The following is an 11,914-nucleotide window of genomic DNA, read 5'->3' on the forward strand; positions in this document are numbered from 1 at the left end:
TTTTATAATATTAATAAGGCATGTTATCAGATAAGACGCTAATTTGCTTTAGCACTAATAACACAAAGCTAAGACCCTCCCTTACATACGTAGACAATCTATGATCATGTGCAGCGTCACACTCCTGAGTATTTTTGAAGACTTTGTCCCCCCCAAAGAAAAATAGTTTTTCTTCTGAAAACAAACAAGAGTATTTTATAATTTTTTTAACAATCGTTTTCCCTTTCAAAGCATGCAGCAAAATTCTATACGTTTAATAGTTTTACACAGGTACTTAAATTGTTGTTGAATCGGTTTGAAAGAAAAGATATTGTTAATCTGGATTTGATATGTATATTTAGGCAGAAGGGGTTTTAAAAGACTGACTTGTTTAAAATGGAAACTTTTTTTAACATATAAAATGCCGACATCAGTTTTGATTTTTTACAGCTAGATCATTCAAAATGGAATCCATAACAAGTTTAGTTTGCGTGTAAATGGGACATATTTGATGACGGTCCCTGGAGGACGTCACTCGGCTGTCAGGTTTACGTAGGGGGAGGGGCGGAGAGAGAGAGCGCGAGAGAGGGAGAGCGAGAGGGGGAGAGAGAGAGAGAGAGAGAGAGAGAGAGTGTATTCTACCGGCGGGCTGGCGACGTGAAAGGAAACACACATTGAACGTAGGACGGCCGAGACGAAAGCAAAAAGGCAGAAGAAATCAAGCTCGTTTAAAAAGTCCCAACAACAACGACGAGACCGCCAGAGAGAGCCACACTATTTACACCAATTCCGCCCGTCGTCAGTCGTTTGTCATCAATTAGCCGTCAAATCAAGCTAGCGCTGCGCGAGACACTTTAGCATTTTTGCTTGTTGGTTTTCCGGTAAAAAGAAAGCTGAAGAAAGCTCTCTCAACTCCTAGAGCCACTTATTCCTTCCTTGCTTTGCGAAGACAACCTGTAGTATCTTAGAAGGAGGTGGAGAAGAAGAAAGAGGAGGAGGAGGAGTAGAGGGAGGCACAAAGAGAGGAGAGCATCCACAGAGGAAGAAGAGGAGGACTCGTACTCGCATCCTTCTTTTGCATTTGGGACAATCTTCACCATTCACCTGCAACAAGAGGTAAGACTACAAATGTGTGTGTGTGTGTGTGTGTGTGTAGGAAAGGCAGGAGGGGGTCTGGGACAAAGAGCAAAGGGAGCCCCCTCCTTCCCACCCACCCCCCCACATGACATCCGTGTTGTAACCTACAGCTGCCTAAACAAAGAAGCCCCTCCGATGCCATGATTCAGCCCCCCCATCATGTTGTGTATGCCCTCTGTTCCTCTGTAGGGATCCACGGGGCCGCCGCCGCCGCCGCCGCCGCTGCTGCTGCTGCTTCCTCCTTACCTTCACAGGTAATTTCACACTATTTGCCATGAATAGGAATTTGTTCAGGAACATTGTCTTCTGATTGGCTGGTTGCGATTTGCATCACTCTTGGAGCACAAGCTCTTTGTCATCAGCAGGCACGTCTGTAAACACGCCATCTAGACCACAATGCTTTGCTCTCCATCCGCAAGATATCCTCATTTTGGAGATATGAAGTAAAGAACACGGGGGGGTCCAAACTTTCCCACAGACGATCACAGCAAAGGATGCGTTTGACATTTTGAACACCAACCCATGCAGATATGCTAACAGCTTTTAAAGAGAAAGCGGCTAGCAGCTATGTTGCTATGCTATGGGGGTGCTATGGGGGTGCTATGGGGGTGCAATGGGGGTGCAATGGGGGCCACATAAGATGAGATGATGCTTTTGGTTCTCAATCACGCAAAATACCAAAGACCTACTTTGCTTTTTAAAAATGATGGTTTCATCCGAAACAAAAACAAACAATAACACAAACATGCTCGTGAGTATTTGGAGTACGCAGAGTAAGCTCAAAGTACCACAAGTACATTGGCGTCGATGACACCGGTTATACACTTTTTCACTTGAAATGGTGCTTTTTTTCTCAAAAAAAAAATTTTTTTTTGACTTATTATCAAAAATATACACATTTTTGGAGAATGAATAAAGGTAAAATTTGATGGAAGATAATTTTTTTTCATTAAAATGACAACCCATGTTGACATGCTAACAGAAAAAAATATTATAAAATTATGATGATATAAAAATGATCCCAAAAAGTTCCCAAAAATTATAAATATGTACAGAAAAAGTTATTTATTTGCTTCCTGGGTGACAAAGTAGCTTATTACATTTTTCTTTTCTGCTGTTGTGTTTCAAGTTTACATGGACTGTCTTCTGGACATTGTTTTTCCATCCCATAATATTTGGACTCTATTCTCCTCACAACCAACTTACTTTTTAGCATATTATAATTTTTTTATTTTTTTTGTGCGGCTTTTATTCATTTTTTTGTTGACTTATATTTTTGTGGGCTGCAAATAACCCCTGGGCCGCACTTTGGACACCCCTGGCAGAAGACATCAAGGATGCTGATGAATGAAACACAACAAAGGAAGAGGAAATAAGTACGTCTCAAGCCGGCTAGCATCTTACGAGACTAGCTATTATTGAACATTTTTGTCATAAAGCAGCCCCCCCCCCCAATACAGTATTTATGTTGTCACCAGTTTCCACGGCTAATGCTTCCTAAGGCTCCATTACAGGGCATCAACATCTTAGTCCCACCCCTTCCCCACCTGTCAGTCCGTTCACTTCCTGTGCTTTTGTCCCCTTTTCCAATGAGAATGTTTGATGGCGTTTGTGGATGACTCGGGCTGATTCAGTCCCGGAGGAAGAACCAGACTCATCCGATCCAAGATCATCGAGGATAACCAGTATCTTCTGTTGACATTTCAGGTCCACCTGCTCCTCTTCAGGGGGGTACCTGCCTCTGAATTGTTCCCGGCCCCCCCGCCGCCCCTCTGCTCCGTCCCGATGAAGGAGGCCGACGCCATCAAGCTTTTCGTGGGGCAGATTCCCCGGAATCTGGAGGAGAAGGACCTCAAGCCCATCTTTGAGCAGTTTGGCAAGATCTACGAGCTCACTGTGATTAAGGACAAATACACCGGCATGCACAAAGGTGGGTCTCGGCCCTACGACTAGTAGAGCGACAGAGCGAGAAAGAGAGCGAGAGAGACGAGGGGGGGGTGAATTTTCACAGCCTTGATTGTCACATATCACCATGGCAACAGTCACACCTCCTCTGGTCTCCATCTCCTGCAGCAGGAGCGTCTGCAGATACACAAGATGTGTCGTTTCCCAACACGCTGGACTTGTAGAGAAGCACACACAGTGTGTGTGTGTGTGTGTGTGTGTGTCATGAAGCAGATTAGGCCGCATGCTCCAATCAGTTTAATGGGCCTGTAAGCCAGCGTGATACAAGAGAAAGAATCTGCTGTTTCTCGAATCCTCTCGGCCACATTAAGCTCCTCTTAAAAGCAACGAGATGGACCATAAGATGCTTGTGTGTGTGTCTCTGTGTGTGTGTCTTGTTCTTATTAACATATTTGTCATGTACCCCCCCCCCCCCCCCCCCGTCCCTTCCCTTCCCTTCCCCGCTCTTTGTGAACGTCCTAATCGTCGCCTCTTGTCTTCTTAACTCCATCAGCCTGTCTGTCAACGGGATGCTAACCTGCTGCTAATCTTGTTGTCTTAGTGCTGGTGACAGGTGTAGTAAACGGCTGCGGCCCTCCCTCACACACACAGACACAGGTACAGCCCATAGGAGAGCAGTGGGCGGGGTTGGGGGGGGTGTATTTGGAGTGATCGTGAGGCATGCCTAGTGGTTGCTACTTTCTATATTTCTATATTTCTATATTTAAAAGCGTGCCGAGCCCGTGAGGCCTTGTTAGCCCCTGCGCACACGTCTGTGGTGCTGTCATGTGTGCTGACTCGTGCCGTGCCGTTTTCTGAGATGTGACGTGTGCCGTGGAGTGTCCTCTGCTCTTAAAGTGCATCATCATGGTGTTGTTAGGCTCTAGTTGCAGTTGCATGAATATTTATATTTGTAACCCCTGGCGCTATGAGCCCTGCAATAATTCATGGCAGCTGACAAGTAATCAGGGAGGGCAAATCCTGCATTCAATGATTTAGATGCTGTGGTATTATATACTCTGTGTCTAGTTGTACTGTAGGTGGTGGGGTGCCGAGACTTAAGTGGAGAGTGATGAATATTTGAGCCCCTCCTGGCCCGCTATACCTTAACTCCCATCCCTTCTCTCCCCTCGCTTTTTCTCTGTGTGACAGGATGTGCGTTTCTGACGTACTGTGCCAGAGAGTCTGCACTCAAAGCCCAGAGCGCCCTACACGAGCAGAAAACGCTACCGGGGGTAAGTGCGCATCACACGCTCCAGACGGGGCACCCTTCATGACGACATGCAACCCACATGCATATAGGCGCCGCACGTACACACAGCATCATTGGAATCATTTGGGATAGGCTCCGGCTCACCCCTGAATGGGATCCGTGGTGCCCTATAAAACCTTGTTGGCAATGTTTTAAGGGGGGGTCCCCCGTCCCATGTTGATATTGCATATCAGTAGCAGCAGAAAATGAATACGGTGGAGCCTCTGTCACGGATAATTGTTCCCAACCCAGTCCAACCATGAGGGAATTTTCACAGTAGGATTCGATACTCATGAGCATAGAAAGGTTTTTAACATGATTAGAGCCCTGTAGACATGAAATAACACCCCTATAGTCGCTTTTACACGCATAGTTCCGAATATAATTGCAGTGATAGGTGAATTTTAACATGATTAGAGCCCTGTAGACATGAAATAACACCCCTATAGTCGCTTTTACACGCATAGTTCCGAATATAATTGCCGTGATAGGTGAAGTTTAACACGATTAGAGCCCTGTAGACATGAAATAACACCCCTATAGTCGCTTTTACACGCGTAGTTCTGAATATAATCAACGTGATAGGTGAATTTTAACATGATTAGAGCCCTGTAGGCATTAAATAACACCCTTATAGTCGCTTTTACACGCGTAGTTCTGAATATAATCAACGTGATAGGTGAATTTTAACATGATTAGAGCCCTGTAGGCATGAAATAACACCCCTATAGTCACTTTTACACGCGTAGTTCTGAATATAATGGACGTGATAGGTGAATTTTAACATGATTAGAGCCCTGTAGGCATGAAATAACACCCCTATAGTCACTTTTACACGCGTAGTTCTGAATATAATGGACGTGATAGGTGAATTTTAACATGATTAGAGCCCTATAGGCATGAAATAACACCCCTATAGTCACTTTTACACGCATAGTTCCAAATTTAATTGCCGTGATAGATGAAAATAAAATGCGTTAGCATTGGGAAAGTTCCTTGATGTTGTTGTAGTATATCGAACGTAATGTGGGTCCATCATCCCATCATCCTTCCTCACTATGTCACTTGACAGCACAGATACAAAGATGGACACTGCTGGCTTGTTTACACCCCATTGCACACCTCTTATGCGCAGGCTACGGCATCTCTGAGGCGACACAAGAGGCAGCATACGTAGCAATCTAGCCCGCTAACTAGTTAGCTCCAAATTATTATTTATTCTCAACTTAAGAATAGATTTAAAACTGAGTGGGGGACAAGGACAAAGTAAGAAACCAAACCACTTCCACACAAAACGGGAGGAGAATTTTAGTTAGGTAAATTGGCCACTTCAAATATGTATATAAAATTCTATATGTGCCCTGGGATTGGCTGGCCACCAGTCTGAGGTGGACCCCGCCTTGGGATAGGCTCCGGCATAGGAAATAAAAACTGGAAGTTACCCAGCATGCATTGCGGGTGAAGCATTTGGCTAAAATAGTATTATTATTTCCGGTGCGGTGCAGTGACCTTATGTGTTCCACGTGTTGCCCCGTGAGTGAGTGAGGGAGGGGGTTTGTTTTGATGACCTGTTGTTTGTGTTAATGGTGTCAAATTGACATTTTGACATTGGCTAATTGGTGGTTAGTGAAGGCAACCCCCCCCCGAATAGCGGGGATGTGCAGTATGGTAAAATGTCTACCCACATGCACCAAAACAACATGGCGTGTGTGTTATTGGAAGTTGCGCTGCCATTAATAACAACGTGACATCGCCGGGCAGCCAGCAGGCGTCTCGCTGCTAAGGACAAACACTGGCTTTTCCCAGGGGACACAAAGGGGACTTGGTGAGCATCATCATCATCTCCATTTCACCATCCCTCTCAGTCTGTCCATCTCCGTGCCCCCCCCCCACGTTAGCCTCCGGTGATAGCTGCCGCCTGGAGACTGTGTGTAATTAATGTGGCCATTCCCCTTTGTCTCATCCCGGTCTCCCTCGGTCTCTGGTGAGGGATTGTGTGCAGGGCTAGGACACTCTTCATTATGGATGGGCTCCGTGTCTGTCTCATACGCTGTACTTCCCTGTCACTCCCTCTCTGTTTTCTCGCTCGCTCGCTCGCTCGCCCGCTTCCCGCTGACCTGATTTCCAGCGCAGTCAAAAACGGATTTTACACTAACTCTTTGAAATACTTAGCATTATTTTAACCCCGTTTTTTCCTGCCGGGAGACTCCGTGGGAGCCATGTGGGAATGACATTTACCTTCCTTATCCACACCTATTTGTGACCGTTAGAAGAGAACCCCCCCCCAAACCCCCCCAACACACACCCCGAGCCCGCTCTCAATATCATTCCGGCCGTGTCGCCTCGCCGCTGATCAGAGTTTCAGTTCCCGCAACTTCTCCGCAGGCAAGGATGCTGATAAGATCTCTCTGTGAAAATGGTTGGAGCCTGAATAAAAACGCTGTGGGGGGGGGGGGGGTGTCGACACACACACACACACACAGCAGAATGTAATCCCTGCATTTCTATATGCAGTATATACTATATACAGTACTACACGCCATCACCCCCGTGTGCTAGCACAGCAAGTTAACTGTGGCGTTAATCCAATTAGAGCCCTCTGAGGGCGATGACCTTTATGTAAAAATCATTTCCTAACTGTCTGCCCCCCCCACCCCCCCATGCTGCCCTATGTGTCCTTTGACTCATCCTCTGACCTTTCTCTCTCATGACATGCACAACTGGTGTGCCGCAGCCCCAGAGAGTTCTTATTTATATTTTACATACGCAAACGCTTACAGTCCGCTCACGCATGCAGCGGAACCTCCAAAGTCAAACACAATCGGTTTCAAGATGCTGCTTCATTAAATGGGACACATGATGCTCTTTTTTGTGGACTCCTATAGAGCAGCTACGCACAATAACCAGCATACAAAGCTTTGTAGTCCTTCCAGAATCTGCGCCTATTCAGATAGATTTCTTTGGATTGGGTGGATCCCGGTCTGTGTTTGATTTATTCCACCCACATATAAAACCATTCCAAATGCATAGACATGATGACTGAACGGGAGAAATTACATTTAAGGTTACTTTTACCTTCGCTGAAGACGTGACCGGTCCCAAAGACCCAAGGTGGCAGCGAGATCAACCGCTAGCTACCAACACATGATTGTCCCAATGTTCATGTATCCCCTTCAGTCATCTTTTCTATGTATTCATACGCATTTCCAATTCTAATTCTATCATTGTAAAACTCTAAAAACATGTTTTGTGTGAACATTTTCGGGTTTCTGGAACAAATGGATTGGATTTCCATGACTTCTTACGGGAAATGGATTTGGTTAGAGTGGGACCTTCTGGAAGGCTCCAAAACAAATGTGATGTTAGTTGTTACTCTAATTGTTTTGCTGTAGGCCACCGCCCTCAGATGGCTACCGAGCCGGACTTTGGACACCGCTGGTTAAGATACTTACTGGTGATTTGTTTTCTTGCTTCCGCTATAAATGTGCTAGCGTGTTCTTGCACCCACGTGTCTGAGACTTGGCTTGTGTTGACGTTAAAATGTTGCATGATGATGAGATCCCGTAGGATTATACTATATGTATGCATTTTTTTTCATAAAGGACAAATTGCCATCTCGGCTAAAACTTTTCCAGGAGCTCTGACGTTTCCTTTTAAGATTTATTCCTGCCATCGCATGTCACCCTTTTTCATTGTACCCCCTCGGACCGGATTTAGACAATTTATCCTGCTCTTCACATATCATCCCTCTGTCATGTTCTTTTCATCTCCTCCATATTCATCCCTATATATTTCCCCTCTACGCCTCCCCCTTCCCTGCTTTTATCTTCTTTATCTCATTCAAATCCCCTCCGTCCTCTCTTTATGTTCCACCGGAATATTGCTGAATATACGCCCCCCCACAACCCTTCTTTCAAATATCTCCGTGGTATCCCTTCTTGCCGCTTCTTCTGCTAATGTCTTTTTACTCCTTCTACCCCCCCCCCAACATGGCTGCACACGCACGCTTCCTCCTCCCATTCTCATTTCACAGTCATTTATGGTGACCCTTCTCCTAAGTCCCCCCCCATACCCTTCCTTTCATTTCCCCTCCTCTTGATTAGTTGACCCTTTTGACCGTTTCACACCCTCTTCCTCGCTCCTCCGCTCCTCTTCCTCCCCAGCCCCACTTGTTAAGCCGCTTGATTAGTTTCTCACCAACTCATTTTCATCGTCACATCCTGCAGGCTCATGGCGGAGCGAGCTCGAGTGTGCACGTGTGAGCGCGTGCACGCGTGAGTGCGTGCGGTCAAAAAGGGTGTCTCGGGATGTGGAGCGTCAAGGGTTCCCTGTGAATGAAAAGACATGCAGATAGACCTGCTGACGGGATTTAACCGCCATTTAAAGGCTGGCAAACTAGCGCTTAAGTGCGCCACGCCAGCGCCATCGCCAGCGCCATCGCCAGCGCCATCGCCACAACCTGCAGGCGGGGAGATGAGGAAATAAGAAAGAGGGAGCAGATGGACAGATGGCCAACAGAGCAAGCTGCGCCTTTTGTTTACTTGTGAGGAAATAAAAGCTCACGGGGAGATTTGGTGATGTTTGCCATATTTGATACAAAGCCCAGATTACCTCCCTCCCATCTCAACGTTACGTCTGCTCTATGTTCAATTCAACAACTTTCTACTTGTCAAAATCTTAGAAAATCTGACTGGGTCGGAAATTTCACGTCGACAAAACCCGTCGGTCTTGGCCAAAGTCCAGCCCATCATACGCAAACCTTATGTGAGACCGTCTTTCTCTGTTCTAAAGATATAAAAACAGCTAAAAAGTAGCCAACAGCGCTCCATTTCCATCATGTGATCTGCATGTTAACCCAGCTACAGCGCCACGCCCAACAGCCACTAGCCATTTAGCGACTAGCTTCACCCCGCACTCGCTCGCATTGCGTCAGGACGCTAGCGACAGTCAACGCTACATATCGGAGCTGCCGCCACTGCTGCTGGGTTTTTGTTTTCGAGTTGTTTTCCAAGCTGAATGGGTGTGTTCCAGGACTAACTGCCTCTTTTTAGCTGTTTTTATATCTTTAGAATGCAGAGAAACGAGAATACATAACGATTGGGGCTTTTCCTTGAAGCGCAGCCTTGGTAGTGATTGGAAGAACTCAGTGGACCAGGACCTGAGGACTGAGGCCTGGCAGTCTGTTTCCAAGGTCAGAGCTCAGAGCTCTCGTCAACAAATTCAAGGGGGTCTGTCTCCGAGCTGTAAAGGTTTCTAGGATGAGCATTAGAGGACATGAAGTTCCCGTAGAGTCCTTGGGACTGGTTGGCCGACAGCAGGGAGACCTAAAGCGGAATGCTGCTTTTGCTGGAGGTTTGCTTTGATTTCGAGGAAACGGTGTTTGTTTGTATGACAACAGCATGTATGGAGCTGTATTAATAATTCCACTAGCGTCATCTCCAAAGTCAAGCACAATCTGCTCCGTGATCAGTTACTCTCATTTGGAAACCAATTTTCCCCCAGGAAATCACGTAATCAGTTCCGGCCTCAAACTGCCACCGTCATAACATCATGAAGAAATGTGCAGGCAACATTTCAGGATGCTTAACTCGTCCTTCCAAAGCCGTCCCTCTCGGTAGCGGACATTTTTGATGACTTTTCAGAAGTAAAGCCAAAGAAAAACCAAAACACACTTAATCCTTTAAGTCACACGTGTCAAAGTCCGGAGACCAGATGTGGCCTATGGGCCGTTGTGTAGTAGTACTCTGCAAGCCAATACTACTAATGATTACTACTATAAGTTGCCTTTGTGTAGGTTATATACTGACATGGACTCCATGAGATTTTCAGTTTGCTTTGAGCTTATTTTGCACTGAACAGGAAGTCCCTATGAAAGTTTGAATGCTGTGTAACTAGCCAGTACTTATGTTTGACAGTAGTAGTTTTATATTGCCGTGTGTGTGTGTATTCCTCGTCTCCAAACAGACAGGATGAGGGTTCACTCATCAAGTTGCCGCATTTGTTCCATAGAACAACGGCACGAACGGAGTGAGCCCCATTGTCAGTCCTACGGGTGGAGGCGGGGCCGCTAGAGTGCACAGGAGTGTGACGTAGTAGAAATGAAATGAGCGTACTGCAGCGTCTATTTTTAGTATGTAATAGTACCTATCATCCGGTCTCGTCCCGTGACGCCCCGATCGGTCGACATAGACGCTTGTGGACATCAGCGGGTTCCACGGTAGTACAGTGGGGGGCGTCGGCGACAAGTGGCATTAACTTTGCACAGACGTGAATAAAAACATGCAAATGAATGCACAAGCACACACGCAATCAAGCGTAGCCGGAATGTTCATATCCAAACTCCGCTCACCCCCCCCCCCCCCCCCCCCCAATCCATTTCCCTCCCTCTCTCCCCGCTTTTCATCAGCTTCACTTCTTTAGATTTGAACCTCATATCTGGCTCTATCCGCTCCCCCCATCTAAATCTTTCCCGGGCCTACAGCTGCTGTATTTCCTCTGTAATCTTTCCCTTATCTCTTTCTTTTGTTCTTTGCTGTTGATATCTCGCTCTCACTCGCCCATTTAATCTGCACTCTCCTCTCTCTCCATCGCTCTCTCGCCCTTTATCACGGCCCCTCATCTTTGTTCCACTTCAGACTCCTAACGCGCACACGCCAACACGTATGGGCTTGGTCACGCTGACTTCTTCCCAATCTGAAATGAAAGTGCGATAAGCAGCTTAGCAGGTGTGTGCTGTCATGCTTCACTGCTGTCCAGGGAGCGCCCTTCTTTAATTAGACCAGCCCGAGCCCGGACCCGGACCCGCACGCGGGGCTTCCCGTGGATGCCTGATAAATTATTAAGGCGCGTCATTACTACAGCGACGTATCGATACGGACTCGTAGAGGTGGTATTGATTCCATTCATGGGTAACGGCCGCGTGGCGGGATCAATGACTAAAATACTTTGAAATGTTGTTCAAAATATTGTTCAAAATGTAGCAATATTAGCAATAACACAACATCATCCACAGCAGTAGTGTGTAAAAGAATCATGGATCTGCGTGGAAACACGGGCGACATCACAGTCACACTTCCTGTCCAGCAGGCATGGAAACTAGCACCAATGCTAACGCCGGTGCTAGCTTGTGATTCCCAACATCACCACGCCGTTAGTGGAAATGTGGTGTGTTGTTATGCTGTTATTCGCTCGCTGGGACAGATGTCACCTTTCGCCAAGCACTTTTAAGCGAACGACGAGGACCGAAACGCCTGATTGAAATTTTAAGACATTTAAGAAATTTAAAAAATTGCAAGAATTTACATTTTTCACCAAAATGGGAGCGATGCAAAACTAGAGTAAGCCATTTATTGCAAAGAAACATCAAGTCAAATAGGCCGTTTATCAGCTGATCAAAAGGGGAATGTTGCTCCAGGTGATAAGGATGATTTCACGGGGGGGCGGGGGGCATCCTATGTCTGGACGTCATGTCCGTTTTTATAAACTAAAGACAAGACATTAACATTACGTTTGAGAAAAGCACAATGAATTAATAATACATTACAATCTAGTAATTTCATTTCGACTACGGTACACTCGTCTACACTCTGTGTGTATGCTAGC

At 46.2% G+C, this 11,914-nt stretch overlaps 1 protein-coding gene across 4 annotated transcripts in view; it reads left to right on the forward strand.

Annotated features, from left to right (window-relative positions):
• The first annotated feature begins 606 nt into the window (after positions 1 to 606).
• LOC131136690 (CUGBP Elav-like family member 3) overlaps positions 607 to 11,914 on the forward strand; it is a 33,119-nt gene continuing 21,811 nt past the window's right edge. The window contains exons 1-5 of one of the 4 annotated variants that reach the window (XM_078798204.1): positions 607 to 1,095; positions 1,306 to 1,370; positions 2,442 to 2,492; positions 2,824 to 3,046; positions 4,213 to 4,295. In XM_078798204.1, coding sequence (XP_078654330.1) covers positions 2,902 to 3,046; positions 4,213 to 4,295 — 228 coding nt within the window. In that variant the 5' untranslated portion in view covers positions 607 to 1,095; positions 1,306 to 1,370; positions 2,442 to 2,492; positions 2,824 to 2,901. Of the gene's footprint in view, positions 1,096 to 1,305; positions 1,371 to 2,441; positions 2,493 to 2,823; positions 3,047 to 3,574; positions 3,679 to 4,212; positions 4,296 to 11,914 lie in introns of those variants that run through there. The other 3 variants (XM_058083841.2, XM_058083843.2, XM_058083842.2) reach the window with 3 other exon arrangements.

The sequence above is a fragment of the Doryrhamphus excisus genome, linkage group LG17, assembly GCF_037039965.1.
Source record: "Doryrhamphus excisus strain RoL-2023G ecotype Guam linkage group LG17, RoL_Dexc_Guam_v1.1, whole genome shotgun sequence".
Lineage (NCBI taxonomy): Eukaryota > Metazoa > Chordata > Actinopteri > Syngnathiformes > Syngnathidae > Doryrhamphus > Doryrhamphus excisus.